Source organism: Bemisia tabaci, chromosome 1 (genome assembly GCF_918797505.1).
Source record: "Bemisia tabaci chromosome 1, PGI_BMITA_v3".
Lineage (NCBI taxonomy): Eukaryota > Metazoa > Arthropoda > Insecta > Hemiptera > Aleyrodidae > Bemisia > Bemisia tabaci.
This window is the reverse complement of record NC_092793.1, coordinates 85,783,294-85,808,679: the sequence shown is the minus strand read 5'-3', so window position 1 is coordinate 85,808,679 and position 25,386 is coordinate 85,783,294. Positions and strand designations below refer to the sequence as shown.

Below are 25,386 nucleotides of genomic sequence, written 5' to 3'. Positions count from 1 at the left end.
GTGATGTGATGTTCTCATGTGACGCCATATCTGTATTGACAGCAGATATCGCACAGCTGTCATTTTCAGGGATAAAGCTTTTTTAGAATCAGCAAACCTTCAAGAGAGTTGGTACCAAGTTTCAGACTTATGGCATAATTTGTCATTACAATATAAATAATAAACAGTGTTACTACATCTAAAAACAGCAGCAGTCAGAATTCGTTGAAATAATAAATACTAAGCTAAATAATTTCCTAAAGCTCAAAAATTACCTTAAGGATTTTGTAAATATGCACATTACAATGGGAATGAAAGTTGGAAAGACCTGTTGCATGTAAATCTTGGAGTGATGACACCCGACTTAATTTTTTTCCTATTTTAAAAGACTGATTCTATAGTTCGTTCTTAATTTTTTTTTTTTTAAACATTAATCAAATATTTAGTTTTTTCGAAAAGTTATTGAAAAACTTAACAGAAATCGATAGCTATCAATATCAGTTGCTCTACCTCGTAAAAACAGCAGATGCAGTCTTTTTTAAAATCACTGTATCTCGTTGACGTTAGCTTAAAATTTATATTTCTAAAGCTCATATTTTAGAGGAGTATTTGATCTAAAAGGGTCATACAAAGAGTTGTTTTCCCTACTTTTATACCTCAGACTCAAAAGGTTTAAGGAAAAACCCAATATACCATTGAAAAGGTCATAATCTCAGCTTTCCAACAGTATGACGATTTTAAAATTTGCGCCAGTAGTCACTGAGAAAACTTACTTTTTGTGGGAGCCATCCCTAACATTTCCTGCCAACTTCATGAAAAGAGGTACAGAAAGCAAAAGATCAACGATTTAAAGAATATGCTGATACCTTTTTTTAGGGACTGCACCTCTCTCCTAACTTTTCTCGACATAATGTCCTACTCATAGGACACATTTTTCACAGTGGGAAATGAGCTTAGTTTCGATAGCAGTGGCAAAGATGTCCCAATCCATACTTTTGAGAGATGTCCTGATGCTGATCTTCCAGTGCTCGTCCGAATTAAATCTCACAAATGACCTCACCTGATACACCTCATTTCTTGCTTGGTACTTCTAACAACGTCTTTTTAACAAAAAATATTAGTTTTGGTCCCAGAGACAGATGTTTTATATCCCGATATTTGCTTCCAGAGTGCATTACGCATTGATTCTCTTAATGTGATATCCCTTAACAACACGTGAATTTCCTCAGGTTTTCGATCACGATGCGGAGGTAAACTTCATAAAATATACCAAAAATAATGATAAGGATTTTTGTGTTCTCTATATCTTCACTTTTCCACTCCTTAATGCATTTTCTACAATTATTGAAGCTTACCACCTAACTAAGAACACCATCGACGAATCAAAATGCTAACAACTGAACTGCCTTCTGTGTTTTTTTGGACCTCAGACAATGCACCCAGCACAGCCGATACGAATTAAAGGAGAGGAGACAAGGCAGCAAAATGAAAAAAATACTACAAAGACTTTCCCCAAGATTCCGCGCGCGGCAATGTCTAGTGAACGCGACTTCATAATCCCTGCTTAAATTGTATCTTTCTTCTCCTGGTTTTTTTTCTTCTTTACTCTATCAACGAAATTTTATCCTGTCCTTGTCATTCATGTCAAATAATGAGAGCAGCAAACTTTGTTCCCGTCCTTTGCAGATCAAAAAAAAAAAATTATTCTAGGGATATTTAAGTCCGATATTACGTTTTTAGGTCGGTTCAGAAGTTTTCCAAATTTCTGTATCTGGGACCAAAACTATTATTTTGTCTTAAAACTATGTTGTTAGACGTAGACTACCTTCGCCTCATACCCAGCTGGCAATATTTCTCCGAAATTTAAAAAAAAAAAATCAATTCTCTCCGAAATATATTTTTGCTTTAAAACAGCGTTTTCGGTCAAACTTCCGAAATTTAAAAAAATACTTCCGCTTCCTGTACGCTCAAATGTGTAATATACAGGGTGATCCAAAAGTCCCTTCCACCCCCTCTAACTTTTTACCTAATTGAGGTAAAGATTTGAAACTTGGGGGATATTCCTGGATCAAAGGAAGCTACTTTTTGGCCCCCCTAAAATTTTCAGGGGGGCCCCCCTTGGGGGGCAACGGCCCCCAACTTTTAATTTTCAAATGGGAAGACCCCCTTTGTGATACCTCGTTCGAAAGAGCATAAAAAAAGAAAACTTTTCGCGCAAACCCGAAGTCAATATCTCAAACCGTTTCAAAATGGCGGCCGGTTAAAGTTCAAAATGGCCGAAAATTCACACCGGTTATTTGTCGATGGATTTGCGCGAAAATCGGTTGGTGCGGGTATTTTGACACGAGAAAAACGAATTTGACGTTAGATTTTCAAAAAAACCAAAATTTCCAAAATGGCCGCCGGTTAAAGTTTAAAATGGCTGAAAATTTTCACCTCGGTTTTTTCCTGATGGATTTGCCTAAAACTTGAGATTTGAGAGTATTTTGGCATGAGATAAACAAATTTGAACTTAGATTTATAAAAAAATCAATTTTTTGTCATTTTGAACTTTAACCGGCGGTCATTTTGGAAATTTCGGTTTTTTTGATAATCTAACGTCAAATTCGTTTTTCTCGTGTCAAAATACCCCGACATACCGATTCTCGCGCAAATCCATCGACAAATAACCGGTGTGAATTTTCGGCCATTTTGAAACGGTTTGAGATATTGACTTCGGGTTTGCGCGAAAAGTTTTCTTTTTTTATGCTCTTTCGAACGAGCTATCACAAAGGGGGTCTTCCTATATGAAAATTAAAAGTTAAGGGCCGTTGCCCCCCCCAAGGGGGCCCCCTGAAAATTTTTGGGGGGCCAAAAAGTAGCTTCCTTTGATCTAGGAATATCCCCCAAGTTTCAAATCTTTACCTCAATTAGGTAAAAAGTTAGAGGGGGTGGAAGAGACTTTTGGATCACCCTGTATATCAAAAGTAGTGTATTAGAAGTCAACTATCTTGAGTTTTTACAACGATAGAAGGACATTCCTTCAAACTTTAAAAAATCAGTCTACTCGCTGAGATGTATCCCATTTGCGCCTAAACAACGTCTTCGGTCAAGTTTCCGAATTTTCAAAAAATACTTGCGCGCCTTGCACGGCAAAATGTTCAATTTATATCAAAAGTAATGTGTTAGGAGGCTATAATCTCAAATTTTTGGGGTTCTAGCGTGACTGCTTCGTCCCTTAAAAAAATCATCTAATCGTCAAAACTCTGAATAATTATAGGGATCACACATTTTACAATTGTGCGATGCGGGATACATTGAGTCAGTTAAGTCATTTTTTTTTATTGTGTCATTCAAAAGTAGTAAGTGACTGAAGCTTACAGTTTTTTTCTAATTTTTTTTGATGACTGAAAACGGGAGAAAAGTTTATTTGAAAGTGCCAAAAATTAGGGAGGCCTAAAACGGCGTTGAACCGCCCGCTCGTGGGTTTCGAATGTACACGATCAATCATGATGTATCATGATCAATATGGCGGCGGAATGCTTAGTGGGAGACTACACGGTGGCGTCGCGTTCACGTTGCCGGTAAATACTGATTGAGGTTATGTGGGTTTATTTGTTTGTGTCATTTCTTAACTCTTTCAGAACGTTTCCCCACCTTTTTTAGAGCATATTCCGAAGAAAATACACTTCATGCATCATAGTGAGAGCATTAAACAGTCATTAATGTCCTTGCACAACGTAATTTCAACTCACGTTATCACAACACAACAACAGAGCACATAGAGTTTCCTTAACCTCAAACGCGAAATCCAGATGTCAACAATGACAGCGTGGTGGTAGTAAGCAGGTTGGTTTCACCACCGCCATCTTCTATCTATGACGCGTAGATTCGAGGTTTCACAGCGATCGGTTCAAACATGTTTTCGACGACCCCTAGAAAGAAAGCGTTATATCTCCGCGGAGATAAACTTTCGTAAGATTTTAAGGTGCACATCGTTCTTCTCGAACCGAAAACTGTAAGAGTCGACCATTTGCAGGCAAATCCCTCCCGACCTTAACTGACTCATTTACGTATTTCTGGCAACATTGCAATGGTCATGAATGAACTTGGCGTATCAAAATCATGGGGACACGTCAGTTTCAAGACATACAGTTGAAATCAAACGGTGCTGGCCCGTTTTCAAGGAGGAAAAACGTGATTTTTTCATAAAAGTCCAAACTTCAGGTGGACCGTGCCACCGGAAGGAGTTAGAATTTGGGAAAAAGAGAAAAACTTGGGTCCGTTTATATTACTGGAGACAACTTTTCTGATACAGCCGTCAAGCGATTTTGAAGAGAAGTGTTTTTCGTTCCACCCTGGTGTACCAAAATTGATTTTTAATTTTTTTTTATAAAATTAAAATCGTCAATTGATGCTGATCGAAAGTCATCAATGCACCAACTTCCTACGAGCCACTGTTTTTGCACAATCTGCTATTGTAGTTTCGGTAATTTCCAAGAGAGGCCGGCTAAAATCAAAACGCAGTGCGTGTCTGTCTGATAAGGACAATAGAGAGGGAGAGAGAAAGAAATTGATTTGGACAGTGAAAAGAAAAGACATGTGGAATCCGAGATAAGACTGTCGCTAGGCTGCTGACTAGTCTTCCTGTTTACATGATTTACACTCACCCGAACGACCCGAACCGTACTCGAGTACTCATCACCTTTTATGCAAGTAATTATCAAAACTTTTTCGGCGGATTGTACGAAAACGGTGCTTTATAGAAAGTTGGGGCCAAGATGACTTTTGATCAGCATCCATAGCTGAATTTAAAACAATAAAAAAATTGAAAATCGATCGTGGTACACATACCGATAAATAATATAGATAACAATTTAATCAGCCCAAAATATGAAAATGAAATGAGAGGAACACAGGGTCCAGGCTGTAAGTAAGAGTAATATGGACGGGACGTTTCGGGTTTCACATTCCCTTTTTCAACCGCCGAAAAAAAACAAAAAACAAAATTTAAAATTTACACATAAATGAGTCGCCACTTAACAGTAAGGCAAGACTTACTGAGAGTAGCCTTAAGAGTCTTGCCTTACTGTTAAGCGGCGGCTCATTTATATGTAAATTTCAACTTTTGTTTTTTGTTTTTTTTTTTCGGCGGTTGAAAAAGGGAATGTGAAACCCGAAACGTCCTGTCCAAATTACTTTTATTTACAGCCTGTACCCCGTGTTCCTTTCATTTCATACCAATAAGGAGTGTGTGGGGTTTACTTTTTGTACAACCCTCGTATAATAAATTCCTTGATTTCACCCCACTTGCTGCACGTACATAGAAACACAGTTTTGAAACCTTAGAACATGATTTTCTCAAAACTTGAAAAAGAGATATCCGCTATTTATACATATGAGGCTTTATAAACTCAGAGTCACATTCCCAAAGTTTCTCTTTTCGCTTAATCTTATCATATTGTAACTGTATTTGGCAAATAAAAACTTAGAACATGATTTTCTCAAAACTTGAAAAAGAGAGAGCGGATGCTGTCTATACATATGAGGCTTTATAAACTCAGAGTCACATTCCCAAAGTTTCTCTTTTCGCTTAATCTCATCATATTGTAACTATCATCTGGCAAATAAAGAGGAGAAATTGGTAACTTCTGGCCTGCACTTCCACAAATTTAGCTTCATAAAAGATATGTTAGATGGTCAATTTCTGATCAAAGTGATTCATGAATGGTAAGGTGTATTTGTAGACTAACACTCAATAAGTTAATACTTACTCTTCTGAGAAGTTTTTTTTTTTCCTGTCTCAACCTATTTATTTGCAGCCTCAGCCTTCCAATTTCTGAGTGAGGACAGATTATATCACTAGGAACAGGCGAATCTATGGTAAAAAAAAAGCAAAGCTTAAAAAAGGCTGAAGAATACCACAATTCATTTTTGTTTTTGTGACTAAATTTTACTCAAGACTAAAAATTATGAGTGATAATACGAAGCCAAGATTACTTAGATTGGAAGAGTATGGACAGATATGTAAAAATCCACCGGGCCTTCACGGATGCCTCCAAGATTACAGTTAAAACCCAAAAGGGCAGCCAATCTAGGATTCAAAATTATCTGTTGTTAATACAAGTAAATTCTTTTTTTTACGTCAATAAAGGATCGTATTTCGATGCATCTGCCTGAGCTGAACTCTCCTACCCTTCAGACTTGTACAGATACTCGATTGAGCTCAAATTTTTGAAAGGACCCTGCACACCTCTTATGGGAAGCTGCACCATGACCGATTGCCTTCTGACTTATGTCATTCGATTCTCCTCAAGATGCTGATCAAAAGTTATGATTGCACCAACTTTCTACGATGCACCATTTTCGCAAAAAACCTAAGAGAAGATTCTATTATTCGGCGACTATGAATAAAAAAGAACAAAGCATTTGAGGACAGGCCCGATGTAAATAAGGGAAAAACGTAGCGCGTGTCCGTCTTCTTGTACCTGCCGACTCAGGGGCTATCTCCCTCCCGCACTCGCCCGGTAGACGTTCAGACTTTCCTGTTCTTATGCTCCTCAATAACACAGCCCTGCGTTTTTTTGGTCATGTCACGTTGCATGGCATGTCTTGATTGATTCTAATGTATTTTTTAGCGCTGAGTTCGGGAAAAATATCCAAAAAATTCCATCACGTCAGGATTTTCCGCAAATTCAAAATTTTGGTTTTTTGGAGGGAAAAATTTCCGAAAAATTGAATTTTTTTTTTTTTTTTTAATCTGACCGTTGATTTTGGTCTCTAGTATCTCTACTAAGTATGAAATATCCATTGCACGTCAAAAGGAAGCCTGAAAGAGTGATGAATGTCCAAATTTCGTCAAATTGTAGGCATTTTTTGGTGATTTTTATCACAAAAAAAATCAGTTTTCCGGTCAAAATTTTTAAAAGTACAACTCGAAAAAAATTTATTCCCCCATAATTTACTTCCCTTAGTACCCCCTAATCACCAGAAAAAGTAAACTTAAGTTTCTAAAATATTGTGAAGAGGGGGGAGGCGCCAAGATTCGGTCATTTGGCCGAAATTACGAATTTTCACCACAAAAAAGAACCGAATCTCGGACAAACAACATACCACTTTGTCTGGCATTTCAGCACTGATAAGTCAGGATAAAATCCCACTGAACTCATGATAGAACGCTAGACAAGTTGAAACCTGTGAAAATGCGTCGGGGTATCAACAATGTACGTGCAACTCAGTCGGAACCTGCGCGAAACGGCGCCCTGCGGAAATAAGCCGCGACCCCCGTGGAGCTCTCATGACATCTAGGCGCCTCCCCCCTCTTCCCAATACTTTAAAAACTTGTGTTTACTTTTTCAGGTGATTAGGGGGTACTAAGGGAAGTAAATTATGGGGGAATAAATTTTTTTCGAGTTGTACTTTTAAAAATTTTGACCGGAAAACGATTTTTTTTGTGATAAAAATCACCAAAAAATGCATAAAATTTGACGAAATTCGGACATTTATCACTCTTTCAGGCTTCCTTTTGACGTGCAATAGATATTTCATACTTAGTAAAGATACTAGAGACCAAAATCAATGGTCAGATTGAAAAAAAAAAAATTCAATTTTTCGGAAATTTTTCCCTCCAAAAAACCAAAATTTTTAATTTGCGGAAAATCCTGACGTGATGGAATTTTTTGGATATTTTTCCCGAACTCAGCGCTAAAAAATACACAAGATTCAATCAAGATATGCCATGCAACGGGACATGACCAAAAAAACGCAGGGCTGTGTATTGTGTAATCTGATTCGGATGGTCGAGCAAAACGGCGTGCGGAATCCGAGATAAGACTGCCGCTCGGTGCGGGAGTTCGCATGATTTCCTTGTTGACACACAGCCGCTTGTCAATCTGGCACTGAAATGAGGAATGTTTCTGGCTTTTTATCGCCGAATAATTGAATCTTCTCTTAGGTTTTTAGCGAAAACGGTGCATTGTAGAAAGTTGGCGCAATCATAACTTTTGATCAGCATCTTGAGGAGAGTCGAATGACATAAGTCAGAAGGCAATCGGTCATGGTGCAGCTTCCCATAAGAGGTGTGCAGAGTCCTTTGTTGACAAACAAAAATTTAATAATTTAGATATAAAGCTTTATAAAGTATAGCTTCTAACTATGCGAAAGTAACCAGTTACTAAAATTTTAGACTAAATAAAATAGAGTTTGGTGGCTTACACTAAACCACAACAACTAAATTTCGCTAGAATGAAGAGTTAGTAAGAAAGAATCTCACAAAATAATGTAAACCCAGAACTATTTCATCACGTTGTTACACACAGTTCAGGCCACAATTTAAGTGTTTTCTCAAGCATAGTTGTAACTTGACATGGTTGGCTAAGGACACACTTCCAACCGAAACAGTAAATTAAGTCACGATCAAAAATAATTTTCTAAAATGATCAAATGATTAGAACAATGAAATTCCTCAAAAAAGGATGACCTGTTAGTCTTATACGCTGATATATCAGACAAAACTGCAGTAATGGATAGAGATGATTGTAAGAACAAGATGTTAAAATTACAATCTAATACCAAAAGAGGTCGTTCTAAAAACGCAGATTTTGGCCTCCCCAGGTTTTGGCTCGAACTTTGCTCAGATGTTGAGCTAGGTGTCCCCAATGCCAGGGTCAATGCCTACTGGGATATCTATGCTGTTAAGATGATTATGTAGTTCATCATACTCCTCGTTTTAATTTCTTCGTTTTCAACTGTTCCCTTTATTCTCCGTTTAAGTGTAATTTCCGAAGGAAATACACTATTGCATTCTCCCCTGATGTCAGACCTGAACCAAAGACCATGTAATGAGCACCTATCATGGGTAGTAGATTACGAACAAATGCATGCCATTCGAATTCATTTTTATATAAGTTATGAGACACACAATAGGTACAGGCTCAAGGCTAAAACAAGTTTAAAACATTTTTCAGGACGTTTCGGGGCTAAATAGCTCCCATCTTCAGCCGAAATTTAAAAAAAAAAGGAAAATGAAGCTAAAACGATCGTGACAGATCCGCTACAACGCACGGACCGGACTTGATTACGGCCGATTGAGTCCGGCCCGTGCCATGTGGCAGATCTGTCACGATCGTTTTGGCTTCGTTTTCCTTTTTTTTTTTAAATTTCGGCTGAAGATGGGAGCTATATAGCCCCGAAAAAATGTTTTCTGTACCTATTTTGTGTTTCCTGTATGTATATAATACTCGGGCTACGAAAATTTTTCTCGTCATTTATATATGCATTTATTCATGTACGTATTTCCTACACATCGTGATTTTTTCGATTTTTGCTGTGTTATATTTCCCTTACTTTCAACGTTTTTCGGGTAAAAATTTTTGCGATATGAAGTGGAAGAATAGGACAATCATTTTGCGAAAAAAAAACTGAGATCGCAGCATTAGATTTCAAATGGTGGGGGCGAGAAAGGGGGGAGGGGGTTCAATTTTGTGGTTGCGATAACTCGCGCAAATAATGAGATTTTCCCCCGAAACTTTTGTAGGAGGTAGATCTTACTAAGTACAAAGCTGGTATTGAATTTGAGCGAAATCGGCTGCGCCGTATAAAAATGGCGAGCTTTGAAAGTTTTAGACGGGGGGGGGGTGCGCGGCTAGAGGGGAGCAGGGTCGCACAGTGGGTCACGGACTGACAATTTGCGGACAAGACGGCAATGTTGTCGCACAGTGGGTCACGAACTGAAAATTGGTGGACACGACGGCAATATTGTCGCACTGTGAGTCACGGAGATTGAGCCATCGTCATTCAAGCTCGCCACATCGTTTATTGAAATTTTTTCATACCTGACATTACATGAGGGATTTTAATTGCAATCCGGCAACATGAAGTCCATGGAATAATCAATTCCTCCAAAAGTGTAAACGGAAATATAACCTCAAAAGATTGATCCCCCCTTCCTTCGGAAAATACACTCTTCCCACGGTAGACGCGCGGGTCGCTTAAGAAGACACAACAAGTGAGGCTGGACACTAAAACTAACACTGAACCAAAAAACGCGCGCATCAGGGAGGCACATTCCTCCAAATAAAACGGCGCGGAGCGCCTTTTTTTTTCATACATATACCCTCTCAAGGCGATTGTCGCTGTGTGAACAAAAACCTGTCCAGCTACTTTGAAAGTGACCCTTTATTTCTTGGATCGTTACACGGTTTTTGTTTCATGTATGGTATTGAGATCCATTATTTTCTGGGCCTCGAAAGAGTTGCAAGAAGTAGGAGTTTATCTTTCCTATCAACCTTGCGCAAAAGTTTAAGGACACCCCTTTTAGACAGAGCAGGTTAAAAATTTAAAAATTCCGACGATAATCCTCGATCAAGTCAAACCCAACTTCCGTCTTACAATCTGCTAAGCGTTGGATTAATCATTTAGATTCATATACTACCCTCTTAAAGTTTGCCCCACTTTGATGGGACACCATGCCGGACAAAAAATATCCTGTCAAAAGTTTATTAAATTAAATTATGTACTGACTCATATAAGTGTCTTCCTAACTTACTAGCAGAGGCATTATTCTAATAATATGAGTTCTGAAGCTATTATTCCATTATGAGGGTTGGATCTACTCACACTTCTTGGAAAGGTTTTCACTTGGTTTAGAGACAAATCATTGTGAATTGATTATAAATGACTATGAAATATGTTAAAATAAAAAGAGGGAAGAGGATTACCACAATATACAGAAAATCTTCTAATTGCAGATTTCTGCTTCAGTGCAGGAGCCACTTTTTCATCAAAGTGCTCCATAGCCATTGACGAGAGATCACGCAACTCTTGCAGAGCCTCCTGAGTTCGAGGCAGTGAACTACTAGTATCTGTGTCCGTCAACAACCTAAGTACATTCCATGTTTCATCAATAACCTGTGCAAAGACAGACAAAAAAACAGTACAAAATATGAAGTTGTGAACACCTGTCACTTAAAGAGATAAGAGCAAGGTTAGATAAGCTAGTGAAGGATGTTACTGCACAGTCTGGCGCTAAGAACTACAGTCCACACTCACTCTTCCCAGTAGTATAAAAAGGAGAATTTGAACGGTAAAGTTTTTAGCCGAATTGTGCAGAAAAGTACGATTCAAATTAAAGTTTTTTGGGGTGGGCATTGCAACATTAATCACGCTATAAAAAAATGTTTAAAAAGGAGGGGAATCGATAAGGGACTTTTTCGGCCCCCCATTGAGAGCTTTTTCTGCCCCCCCCCCCCCCGCTCCCACCCCAGAATCTAGAAAGAAGGGGTATCGATAAAGGCCGATTTTGGCCCTACTTCTAAAAATCATCTGAACCCATATTATAAGTACCCTAGGGTAGGTGCATTCTAGCGCATAACGTTTTTGCGATTGTGCATCTTTTTTCTGCCAAGACAGCCGACTCAATTTTTCGCCTGAAAAAAGGGTTTAATTATATGATGAGCCCAAAAAACCTTAGCTTCATCAATATGGGAGGTGCATTCACTTAATTTTTAGCGTTCTTTTCAATGGAACCGGCGAACATTGCCTAAACCCATTTTTTGTGGGTCATTCTGGACATTTTCAACGATTTTTGGGGTTATTTCGGCAATTTTTCACTTGTAACTAAATAACGATTAATTATACAACAAAAACGATTACAGATTCAAAAAGAGCGTTAAAAGTCCATTAAAATCATTTGTTGGACATTTTCCATGACTAATTAGTCTCCATTTACACCCAGAACAATTTTGAAAAATCGCGTAAATTCAATAGATTAAAGTTACATATTAGTACATGAAACTCGCCAAAGACTACGGTGTGGACAAATTGTGCTCATAGTTAAAAACGGACTTTTGTTGAATGGAACCATCCTTGAATTAAATATGAAAATTCTCCAGGTCTCCGGGAAGATTCGCCTATCATTCATAAGATACCAGTGTGCGGGTAATTTTTTGCATACTTTCGATTTGAACGAGTGAAAATTGTAAAAAAATCATGTTAAGAGGGTCCATACAGAGCATTTTTCGCGAAGTTTGGGGGTTTAGAGATTTTTCTGGGAGCATTTTCAGTTTGTAGTACAACAAAAACAAGAAAAAATTAAGAAAAAACGCAAACAATTCGAAAGGACATTAATTAACCAGTTAACTAACCAGGATGAAAATTATGACTGGTGAGCTGGAGAAAAGGCCGTTTTTCCAGTCTCTCGAGTTCGAGACCGTTTTTCGTGTGAACAGTCCAAGCTGAGAGAGAGTGTCAAGTATCGAATCCTTTCAAATTGTTTGCGTTTTTCTGAATTTGTTATTGTTTTTGTTGTACTAAAAACTGAAAATGCTCCCCAAACCCCCAAAAACCTCCAAACCTTCCCAAAGAAACCCCCCCAAAACCCCCAAACTTCGCGAAAAATGCTCTGTATGGCCCCTCTTAACATGATTTTTTACAATTTTCACTCGTTCGAATCGAAAGTACGCAAAAAATTACCCGGACACTGGTATCTTATGAATGATTAGCGAATCTTCCCGGAGACTTGGAGAATTTTCGTATTTGATTCAAGGATGGTTCCATTTAACAAAAGTCCGTTTTTAACTATGAGCACAATTTGTCCACACCGTAGTATTTGGCGAGTTTCATGTACTAATATGTAACTTTAATCTATTGAATTTTGGTGATGTTGAAAAATTGTGCTGGGTGAAAATGGAGACTAATTAGTCATGGAAAATGCAGTTTTTTCGGTTTACTCAAGTTTAGAGCTGTTTTTCAAGTTGACAGTTTAAGCGGAGAAAATATCCAACCAATGATTTCCAACGGACTATTAACACTCTTTATGAATCTGTAATCGTTTTTGTTACATAATTAACAGTTTTCTAGTTACAGGTAAAAAATTGCTAAAATACCCCAAAAATCGTCCAGAATGACCCACTAACAGTGGGTTTAGGCAATTTTCGCCTGTTCCAATGAAAAGTACGCAAAAAATTACAGATATGCACGTCACGTCCCATATTGCTACTCAAAATCGCCATTTTGCGATTCGAGACCCAGGAGGCCGCGCGCCGACCCCCTTTGTTGTTACCTTCTTGTTCCTTCAATTTTGATAACAACCATATAATGTAATATACCAGATCAACGCTAGAAGAACGATCTACAACTTTTACAGACAGGTATTTTTCGATCCGGGCCGTTATACAGGGTGTCCCAAATGTCCGTAACCCCCCCCCCCCCCCCCCGGTAACTTTTGAACGTTTAAAGATAGAAAAACAAAACTTTGGAAATGTTTCTATCTTTAAGGAGACCATCTTCCAGGGGGGGTTAAAATTTTTGTCCCTCCCTTAGGGGGGCGGGGGAGCCCCCAATTTTTTTCCCCATCTACAACCCCTATCTTGCGATACTTCATTGGAAAGAACTTAAAAAACTAAGAATTTTGGCGCAAACCGCAGATCAATATCTTAATTTTTGACCGAGTTATGACAGGTCAAAGGTCAAATTTGACCTATTTTCAAAAAATCATAACTCCGGTTCAAATTATCTTAAGAGAAAAAACAAAACGAGAAAATATACAAATTGTAAGCACTTTCAGGTAAAAATCACAGAAATGACTTCAAACTATTTTTAAGGGGGGTTTCGGACCCCCAAATACGTCAGTTTAAAGGTCTTACGATTTTCCCACGATTTGAGCCAATTTCCCCTTACGTTGCCTCAACATTATCTTGGTAAGTTCAAAATTAGTTCAACATTGCGTTTTCAAGTCCCCAAATTTCGGGCAAAGTTCAAAAAACGAAATTTAAGGTGAATCAATTCAACCGTTTAAATTTCGTTTTTAGAATTTTGCCCGAAATTTGGGGACTCGAAAACGCAATGTTGAACTAATTTTGAACTCACCGAGATAATGTTGAGGCAAAGTAAGGGGAAATTGGCTCAAAACGCGGGAAAATCGTATGACCATTAAACTGACGTATTTGGGGGTCCGAAAACCATCTTAAAATTAGCTTGAAGTAATTTCTGTGGTTTAAGTGCTTACAACTTAAGAGTGCTTACAATTTGGTAAATTTTCCCGTTTTGTTTTTTCTCTACAATAATTTGAACCGGAGTTATGATTTTTTGAAAATAGGTCAAATTTGACCTTTGACCTGTCATAACTCGGTAAAAAATTAAGATATTGATCTGCGGTTTGCGCTAAAATTCTGAGTTTTTTAAGTTCTTTCCAATGAAGTATCGCAAGATAGGGGTTGCTATTTGAAAAAAAAATTGGGGGGCCCCCCGCCGCACAGTGCGTTGAATGGTGACAAAAATCCCCCCTAAATGAAAGCCGAAATCTTCCAAAAATTATGTGGTGAACGTTTAGTGGTACATCTGGCAACACTATTGTCAGCGATAGTATCGATTTTTATCGATACCTAGTGCCCACACAGGTGGTCGTTTTCGGCCAAACTTCAGCCAGTTCTGCGCTCCTGATTAGAAGCCGATTGCAGATGACAACAATGAGGAGCATCCTGATCAACAGGCTTCAATGCTATTCTATCCTTCCTGGCAGCTTCATTTCTACTGGTAGGCACTATTTATTTTTGGTTCTTCCAATTTTTAAATCCTTTTTTTTTTTTTTGTGGCGAATATTGCATTTTGAAATACTGCTAATTTTTTACCCTTTTTTCCACTTTCATGGAGTGTCAAAAAAAAGCACCGTCAAAAACCGAACTTTTGTGCTCGTGAATTTATTCAGTGGTATGTGTACTTTCAGAAAATCAACGGTTCATCTGCCCGATGTTGCCCGTTCGGACGGAAATCACGATTTTCTGGGAAAATTTGGCCATTTTTCAGATGTTTTTGGGCTTTCATTGGACTTTGATTCAGGGTTCACAAATTCACCTCCAATTTTCAAGACATTGTGCACAGACACAAATAGATAATACTAAAAATGATGATAAGAAATGGTAAAATTCATTTTTAAGTATCACATGATGCCAACTCGCTCTAAAGAATAGTAAATTTCTTAAGTATTTGCATCCACGTATGTGCACGTATATACAGGGTTATCCAAAAGTCACCTACCACCCCTGTAACTTTATTCCTAATTGAGATAGAAGTTTGAAACTTTGGGAATGTTCCTCGGTTTAAGGTAGCAACTTTTTGGTCCCCCAATATTTTGGAGGGCGGGGGCTAACTTTTTTTTTCAAATGGCAACCCCCCTTTTGTGATACCTCATTCGAAAGATAATAAAGAAAGAAAATTTTTGGCGCAAACCGCAGGTCAAAATGTTGATTTTTGACAAAATGGCGGCCGGTCAAAGTTCAAAATGGCGGAAATTTGGCATCTCCGTTTTTTATCGGCGGATTGGTCTGAAACTCACAATCCTAGGGTTTTTCCGAAAAAAACGAAAAAAACGATTCTGGCATTAGTTTTCCAGAAATGTCAGTCCTTTTCAAAATGGCGGCTTAGAGCGGGAAGTGGATATTCAGGCTGCTTATCGTCGGATTTGTATGAGACTTTGTATCCGGGGGTATTTTGGCACGAGAAGAACGAATCTTTCATTGGATTTTTGAAATTTTTAAAAACTTTAAAATGGCGGCAAAAATGCGAACGGCGATGGTGGATGCGGATTTTCCGTTATTTTTCCGCCGCCATTTTGAAGATATTCAGTGTTTCAAAAATCTGATGAAAGATTAATTTTTTCCGAGCCAAAAACCACCCGAGTCTTGACTTATGTGCAAATCCATTGATAAACAGCCGTGATATGGATTGTGCGTCATTTTTTCGCCGCCATTTTAAAGTTTTTAAATTTCAAAAATCCAATGAAAGATTCATTCTTCTCGTGCCAAGAAACAAACATGAAAAATGGAGTATTCAACAAAATATCGCACAATTCGTTTACACTTCTTCTTCCTCTCTCAGTGGGTCCTAGGAGTGAAAGACCATTCTTGGTACTGGGAAAAATATTGATTAACTCCATATTTTTCCCAACTTCGTGAGTGGGATTTTTCCCTGGGACAAATCTCGTGAAAAGGCCCGTGGACTCCAAGGGCGTGGAGACAAGGCCTAAGAGGAGTCATTCCATCCAACCCCTGCTCACAAGAATACTACGCAATATTCAACATAGCTGACGCCAATCTGCCTAAACGATGATTCTAACCACCTGATAACAATCGGCGTGTTTTTATTCACATTTTTCTCGCGTTGATAAATATCTGCCTTGATTGACCTCGTGCTCTCAACTTGCGCGCGGAAGTTTCGGCTATGTTGAGCAAGGATTCAATGGAACGACTCCTCTAACGAAATGTTCACCTGAGCCGTGGTATCCTTTTTGAAGCGGGAAGTTTAAAAAAAACGCAAATTTCTTAAGCAGATTGTGAAGTTAGGACTGCATTTTAGAGTTTGACGATGCGCTCGTCGTGATTTTTGACATTTTTGAGACATTATCTATGAGGAACAACTCTTATTTTTGCTCTAGCAAAAGTTTGCAACAGGCCCATTCCCAACTTTGCCAGTTACGATTTTTTTTATGAAAGCAGGTGTTACTGGTGTAAAGTCTAAAAGAGTTTCGCTCTGAGCATTCATCGACCTTGACCACAGGTTCAACCCCAATTCAAGTCATCCCGCAATGGAGAGTGGAATTCATTTTGGGTGTAATTTTTTGTGTAAAAATTTCGTAATTTGGGCGGAAATAGTCTGGGCGGAATACTACGACGATGACGACGACGACGACGAGGTGGAGAGTTTAAGACTACACTCGGTCAAAACTAGAAACATCATCCTTCTTAAATCAACCGATAAGGAGGCAATCTACGCTCGATTCCGAGCTAAAATGATCAAGAGGACGGGCAGCATTGGTTAAGTGAGTGGTCTAAGACAAATCCTCGGGATGGAGGTCAGACTAAATCTATATCACGCGATACACCAGGGAGGAATGTTTGTACCGTTTCCTGCCACGAGAGTAGAGGCCGCAGACGATTGATTGTACAGGTTTTAATTTGATAATAAAAAACGTGAACGAAAACTATTTAAAATAAACAGTTGAATTTTAATGCAACAAATTGTATACTCCAATATCAAACTCAATTGCTTATTCCTAAGTACAAAGTTTCGATACACACCTGCAAGCGCTCTGATACGCTACCCGCCACTAGAAATTAAAGTTCCCGAATCAGACCCCACTCTCCAGTTCCCGATATTAGGCACATCCCGGAGGAGATGGTCTACGGTTTCCGAAAAATTACAAGTCTCAAATTCAAAATTTTTGCACAAGCTTGCAACAATGTAGATAAAATTATTTAATTTCTCGCACCACCTAGCATCACTGTAAAATCTGACGTTAAGTTTCACCAATAATTAAATCATGTATTTGTTTGCACCACCTGGCAACACTGTTGCATAACCTACAAGTTGAAGGAGCAACATACACCATTGCATGACGGGATGCCACCTGAGACATGAAGACGGGGCGCTAAAAGCAAAAAATGAAGCTTCTTTTCAACCACCTCTACTATTGGCTAGAGGATTGGCGGCGAAATCGGGACAAGTTTGAAATTCAAATGTAGGGCGGGAACTAAATAAAACTGCGAAAACAAAGTTCTCTAGGTTGATTTTGGCCCAAATTCACTTATCCACTCATATTTTTTTAACTTTAGGTTATTTTCGGTCCGTCGTCGACCGATTAATTTCATTTGGGAGTAACGGTCTTCCAGGACTGTGACCGCCTGTTTGAGCCGGCAGAACCACCATGAGCAGAAGAAAAACTAACTTCATCTGAGATTACTGCCTGTTAACGAGAATAAGTAAGCGTATTATAAAAAGGCGCAGTCCCAACTTTCTTAAGGTGATTCAATGGACGCCATATTTTGTGTCAGAACGGCATGCGATATATCGCATCAATTGGTTCCATTGTTTCAGCTACTTGTCATTTTTCTCCAATTTTGAGATCGCAATTCTGTTGTCAGGAGACTAAAGTACTCACTTACCAAATTTAACAAAGAAATTCAACGTCATAAAGGTGTGGTTTTTTTAGACAGAAAATATCGCATTCGAGTGCAGTTTAGATATCAGTATCGAATGCGATGTTTTCTCTCTAAAAAAACCACGCCTTCAATTACGTTGAATTTCGTTGTTAAAATAGGTAAGTGAGTGCTTTAGTCTCCTGACATCAGATTTGCGATCTCAAACTTGGAGAAAAATGACGAGTAGCTGAAAAAATGGAACCACCTGATGCGATATATCGTATGACGTCTGACACAAAATATGGCGTCCATCGAATCACCTTAATACATTCGTTTTAGGCATTTAAAATACGTTTCGAAGAAGAAATGTGGAAAAATCAAGAGGACAAGTTCATATCAAAGAGGTGTGTGAAAAAACGGCCAAAAATGCCTCAAGGCATTTTCGAATTTTGATCACTTGGGGTAATTCAGTAGCTTCCGAGACACCCAAAACCGGTCGCCGTTTTGCTTAGAAGCGCCGGGTTGCCACGTTGCCATTTTTTAAAGTGGAAACCTTTAAAAATTCATATCTCCGCCGCATCTCAACCGATTTCAATGAACTTTTTTTTTTTTAAAATGTTCCTCTTAAATAGAGCTTTCTAGCGATGTATAGTTTCTTGGGGTTTCTTGGCTTTAAGTGGCACTTACGCGGTTTTAGCAGTTTTTGATAGACACAAAAATTTAGTTTTTATTTTACCACGATCGTGGAATCGACGGAATCTAAACAAATAACAGTCTAAATGAAAGTTCAGATTCTCACCTTTCTAACGAGCACAAGATCATCGCGGGGAAACGTTTAGTTCCCGAGATATGACCGCTCAAAGTTGGTCACATGCGCTTTTGCGCAATGTGAATGCGCGTTATCACTAAGTCATTCGCGAACTAGGGGTCCCTTACGTTCAATTTACGTTGAAATAATTACACAGAGCAGTAAGGTCTACAACTTGAGCCGTATTTTCACCTTCGGCTGCCGATGTGTGACGTTGCCATTTTTTGAAGTGAAAACTCTTGAAGATGCATAACTCCGCTGCATTTCAACCGATTTCAATGAACTTTTTTTTAAAATGTTCCTCTTAAATAGAGCTATCTAATGGCATTTAGGTTTCTGGATTTTATTTACCTTAGGGAGGCACTTAGGTCGTTTATATAGTTCTTTTCAGAGATTTTTCGTACAAAAAATAGTTTGCTATTTTTTTTTTCTTTTTTTTCAGGAGGGGGTCTGTATTTCCCCCGATTTTTTTCAACATTCAAACTAGATCGGAAGATCACCATCGCTGAAAGTATAATGTAAAAATCTTGGTAAATTAGCAACACCACCTTCTCCTGTACAATGAGAGCGTCGCTTTCAATATTTGTACACGTAAGAATAGTGATTAAAAGAATCCCTTTTTTTAAAAGTTTCTTCTTTTAAATTTTGCCATTTTAAACCCTCCCACAATCCGCCGAGAAAAAAAAAAAAAACATACATAGCAACACTATTTTTTTTATGAAAAAGCTCTGCAAAGAACCATATAAACGACCTAAGTGCCTCCCTAAGGTAAATAAAATCCAGAAACCTAAATGCCATTAGATAGCTCTATTTAAGAGGAACATTTTAAAAAAAAGTTCATTGAAATCGGTTGAAATGCAGCGGAGTTATGCATCTTTAAGAGTTTTCACTTCAAAAAATGGCAACGTCGCACATCGGCAGCCGAAGGTGAAAATACGGCTCGTGTTGTACACCTTACTGCTCTGTGTAATTATTTCAACGTAAATTGAACGTAAGGGACCCCTAGTTCGCGAATGACTTAGTGATAACGCGCATTCACATTGCGCAAAAGCGTATGTGACCAACTTTGAGCGGTCATATCTCGGGAACTAAACGTTTCCCCGCGATGATTTTGTGCTCGTTAGAAAGGTGAGAATCTGAACTTTCATTTAGACTGTTATTTGTTTAGATTCCGTCGATTCCACGATCGTGGTAAAATAAAAACTAAATTTTTGTGTCTCTCAAAAACTGCTAAAACCGCATAAGTGCCACTTAAAGCCAAGTAAACCCCAAGAAACTATACATCACTAGAAAGCTCTATTTAAGAGGCACATTTTAAAAAAAGTTCATTGAAATCGGTTGAGATGCGGCGGAGATAAGAATTTTTAAAGGTTTCCACTTTAAAAAATGGCAACGTCGCAACCCGGCGCTTCTAAGCAAAACGGCGACCGGTTTTGGGCGTCTCGGAAGCTACTGTATCACCCCAAGTGATCAAAATTCGAAAATGCCTTGAGGCATTTTTGGCTGTTTTTTCACACACCTCCGTCTGCCGCCATGGATTCCCGCGCTCATTTACACACTCACACAAGCACCCAGTGCCAAACCAGGCTTCACTTTTTCCCCGTGCTTTTAGATACGAGTACTCCGTCTTTATGTCTTTGGGAGCCGATGCTGTACGGCATCACCTTATGAGGCATGGAGAAAAAACACTCCATGACCTTAACTTATCAAAGCCTGTAAATGTCTGCTGTTGCGTATGATATGGCTCTTGTTTTCACAGCAAAATCTTAGAAAAAACAAATGTTGGTAGATCATGTACATAATCAGTATATTATTCCATGGTTAGATGCGAATTTACATCTTAATACCTGTAAAACACAGTGTATACTGTTCGAAACATCCTCCGTAAGTTCAGAGGAACTAAAAATTACCATTCGTTGTTGTTTGCGTGGTGAGCAAAAGGAGTGCAACTGCGAGGAAATAAAACTTGTAGATCAAGCTAGATACTTTGGAATAATACTGGACAAAGATCATGGAATTCCCACATGACCCATGTGGAGAAACAACGGAAGAAAGTGATTTATTCAATAACAAGCTTAAAAAGATTCTTAAATATTAAATCTTTGTTTTTAGTCTACAAAGCCTTATTCTCATCTTTCCTCATTTGAACCACGTTCGACAGAAAGGAACCAAGCCACACCAGCTATGGCCAAATTTGACTTCACGATCTAATTTTTTACAAGAGGACGTTTATGTTGTTCTTTCGAAAATTTTGAGGAATTTGCCTTGAGCTATAAAAAAAAATTCACTGAAACTTGCACAAGAATCTGCGCAACCGTTTACATGTAAAAAAACTAAATTGCCCGATTAGATTTGGCAATAGCTGATGTGGCTTGGTTCCTTTTCTACTTAACGCGGTCAAACCATGGTATTAATATCTATGTTGGGCTAATGAGGCAAACACTTTGCCACTGATCAAGCTTCAGAGACAGGTCATTTCTCTTCTAAGGGGTTCAAAACGTTGGCCCCTCCCTCAGAGAGAGTTTGAGAGGCGTCGCCAGAATTACACTGAATGAGTGTGACACTTATTTCTAGCGAGTAATAAAACATGAATCCGATTAAACTGAGCTGCGTTTTGGTTGTTAAAACTTAATATAAAGACGTAAATCAAAGAAACGCAAAAGTGGTACCTGCTGGACACAGCAGAGACGAAAAGTGGAGCATCACCAGAATTACGTGAAACACTGTAACATGTCTTCCAGCTCAGCTAGCACGAGTCTACTTAAAGGAGTGCACTTATGATTGTCATTTCTTCAAAGTTGAGGGTATAACCAAGTTAAAATATCTTCTTCGAAAGGACTCATGTGATGGTGAATGCATTTTATTTGATTGGAAAGTCAGAGAAGGACCCCGGTTACACGTCACCAGGGGTTACATTTCTAACTTCTCCCTTGAAAAAAAATTAGCCTGAGACGAGAGAAGAGTCAGACAAATTTTTCTCCGATTCCTGCCGTCACATAGAAAGCAGAAACAAAAAGAAATTTGTTGAAAATCAAAAATTGACGAAAGGACGACAAGGTTACATGGATTCTCCCATTAAATAAAATTGGCCCTTACACTTGCCACGCAAGCTAAGCTCTCGGCAAGTGTAGGGTAGGTGGGGGTAAGAGTACGCACGGGGTAAAAGTACGCACCGCACTCTTTTCGCGCGTTTTGTATGAATTTATGCTACCAGGTGTTGGTTGTTGGCAACATTTGAGTTTCACCTGTTAACGAGGTTTTAAGCGAAGCGGATGTGTTTTGACGGAATTATGAGGCAAATTCACTTTTCATGCGAAAAAGATCGATTTTTTTAGTATTAGTATTGTTTGTTGTGAGTAGAATAGTTGATGGAAAAAATCGGACAGACACCGTGTTATAGAAATGTGTTATAGTGTTGGCTTCAATAATCTGTTGTTGTTTTCACACCTTGGGCCTTGGGTCCAAAGTTTTAGTATATATTGTCCAATGTTTACAAATGGGGCAAGAGTACGCAGCCAGAATGGGGCAAAAGTACGCACCCAAAAGTGGGGCGTAGTGGGGGGAGGTGTATAGGAACTTCAACATAGAGGATGTAGGCAACTCAGCATCTTAATAAATTTATATGTTCCTCTGTTCAATTTGGGCACTTAAACTTTGTTCTTTTCCTGTTTAATAAAAATTGACTTCACAAAATTATTTGGGAGCTTGTCGAGATCAAATCATTTCTTTTTTTTCACAGTAAATGTGGTTAGGCACTACTAGAACCCTTTGAGACCAGTTTCAATCGTTTTTCGGGATACAACAGCAATTTGGAGCCCAGGTGATGTTTTTAAAATAAAAATTTCACCTGCGTACTTTTGCCCCTTTAAATGGGGCAAAAGTACGCATTTTCAAATTTTTTTAAAAAATTTGTCACGGCCATGGATTTGACTTCTGAATTCGGACAACGCAGGGCACTTGTGCGTGAGGGCTTGCAGTAGGTGCCTGGCCGCTTTTCCGCCTTAAAAGTTGATTCGGTCACAGAAATACAGGAAAAACCAAAAAATGCGTACTCTTACCCCCACCTACCCTACTAGAGTAATTGTGTTTCCCTTTTTTTTTTTGATCACCTCTGGATGAATAAATAAATAAATAAATAAAAAATGATAAATAAAAAAATACAAAAGTCAAGGGAGGTGAGTACTGAATCACATACCTTTCCAGGTATAAAACAACACTGCTTCAACTCGATGTACTTCATAAAAGTCATTGAAAGCATTGAGAGGCGTGTTTCAATGGCGACCAGCATGTCACAGTGCCGAGCAAGAGGATGGGTTCGCCGCCCTGATTCCCTGCGGGGTAGAAGTGCCTTAAACGCTTTCAACACTCTTCGATGATACAGTTCCACTTTGTGAAATCCTCGATTAAGGACAAAACTGCATATTTCATTGAACTTCCGGCAAACCTAAAAAATAAACTTACAAAATTCAGTGTAAATTGATATAATCTGGTAAAACAAATCAGTTGACACCATCTTCCAGCAATAAGTCAATGCTGTCTGAAGATTCGCCACGGAACTAGATTGAACCACAGAGGTCTGAACCTAAAAAGAAGAAACACTGAACCTTTGAGTGTTGTTTTCTATTCCCTCTTTAACATCGAATCCCAGTTAGACATAGGATATAAAGTCAGAATGCAGAATTACTTAAAATGTGCAGCTCACTCTAACTTTGTTATCTTCCTCTCGGTGTATGTATACCATAGGGATGGACGAATATCGAATTTGATTATTTGAGAATTCAAATCTTGCGATTGCGAATACTTTGGAAGCGAATATTCGAATATTTTCGATTATTGCTTCAATTTCTGATTCTTTATGAACCGTGAGAGATAAATGACACTTTTAAGTAAATAAGACGGACAGTCATTCCCGTGTGGAGTTGTGGACTAGATAAAATTAATAACAAGATTGATGATAGGGATGGACGGTTTTCGAATTTGAATGTGTTTATTGGAATGCGATTATTCGAACAGTCAAATTTGCCATTTCGAATATTTTGGAGGCGAATATTCGAATTTAATGCGATTATCTCGGTGCCAATAATTCAAATATTCGATTATCTAAATATTTGACCATCCCTTGTATATCATCCTTGTTCTTTCTCTTCCCTTAATTCCATCTCTTCCTTTCCTTTCCTCTTTCAGTCTCTCATTTTTTTTCTTCATTTTCTCTCTTGAGCCATAGACTGGCCATCAGGAACTTTCTGATTTCTTGGTGGGCCAGTCCGCCTCTAGACAAAGGACACGGGTGCTCTTCTAGCGGGGGTACTGCACCTTTCATTCTTCCACATTATCACACACTTGCAAGACAGCTTTCTCTATTATTCTCATCCATTTTCCTAATACTTCCAACCATCTTTAAAAATGATCCCCTCATGATCTGGAATTATAACCTCTCCAAAACATATTGATTAAATGTAAAATTTTAACAAGTTTGCGAAACTCGGAACTCACGATTCTTTTTTGAGCTACTTCATCGTACGTCAGGAACGAGAAAATATGCTCCAAGGCAACATCAGGCAATTCTAGCAGAGACATGTCGGAATTTTTATTATACACCTGCTGATAGCCAGCTGATAGCAACACATAGGTCAACAACATAGGTCTGTACTAGACGGTTTTTGCGTTTGGCCCAGATATTCCAGACCAAATTTTCATCAAAAACCAAAGTCTGTCCATGGACCAAGAGAATAAATAAGGACCCCCAACTCCGGTTAGCGCTGACATCAGCGCTCCCTGGCAGAGGGTGTAGTGAACTCAACCGATGATTGGGTCTTCCTGTTTATATTTCCATGCACCACCTATTTAGGCTTATCACTCAGAGTGCCCAAACTTCTATGAGCACTGCTCATAGAAGTTTCTAGATCCTCGTATCCTCTTGGTCGCCCTGCAGTTTTGAAGAGTTTAGTGTGAAAAGTTTCCCATTTTCATTTCAATCTTCGTCAGTCTTCGTGTACATAAACTGGTATTAACGTGAAGTGTTATTTCTAACCGTTTTACTCAGCAGCAACTGCTGTTGAGAAAGCCAAAGGAAGTGTGTATGTAGTGTGCAGCAGGAATCAGGATTGTACTTTTAGCCGAAGGCGCCGCTCTGTTAAGTGAAATCTTTTTAGTGAGAAATAGTGTTGTACTGATAAAAATCAACTGAGTGTCACAAAATCAAAGATACTTGACTTCAAGCATTACCTTTAATTTGATTATTAGCAAGTCTCTTTGATTCTGCGTCAGAAGTTGACTGAATCATCTTTGCTCGTGTTTTGATAAGATACTTCAAATCAAAGTCTTTCGCATTGACCTCTGCCGAAGGTATGTATCTATACAATTTCATTAGTTTGCGAAAGTAAAATGTATTAAAGTATCTACACAAATAAATAAATCATAGATAAACAAAGAACATTGCATGGAATAACATACTATAGAGGTACGATCGTGGACCGCTGCGGCGTTAGTTCACCGCACCCTCTGCCAGGTTCGCTGCGAGCGCGCGTTAACGGTTTTTAACACAGGGTAGTAGAGTCCCTTTATACCCAGAGTTAAGACAACTCACTTTTGGTTCGGCTGAAAGTGGCCTAAAAAAAAATCCAATTCTGATTGGTTCTTGCTCATGGAGGCCGAAACGAGTGCACCAAGATGGCGGTACCTCGAATGTGAACAAGAATAATGAAAATA

The 25,386-nt window shown here is 38.6% G+C and overlaps 1 protein-coding gene across 2 annotated transcripts in view; it reads right to left on the bottom strand.

Moving 5' to 3' along the window:
• Positions 1–24,341, bottom strand: part of pall (F-box protein pallbearer) — a 37,087-nt gene extending 12,746 nt beyond the window's left edge. The window contains exons 1-4 of one of the 2 annotated variants that reach the window (XM_019057738.2): positions 24,172–24,341; positions 22,874–23,122; positions 10,677–10,866; positions 5,733–5,836 (exon numbers count right to left, since the gene is read on the bottom strand). In XM_019057738.2, the coding sequence (XP_018913283.2) occupies positions 5,733–5,836; positions 10,677–10,866; positions 22,874–23,122; positions 24,172–24,318 (690 nt within the window). In that variant the 5' untranslated portion in view covers positions 24,319–24,341. The remainder of the gene's footprint in view (positions 1–5,732; positions 5,837–10,676; positions 10,867–22,873; positions 23,123–24,171) is intronic. The other variant, XM_019057737.2, reaches the window with a different exon arrangement.
• Between the last annotated feature and the right edge of the window lie 1,045 nt (positions 24,342–25,386).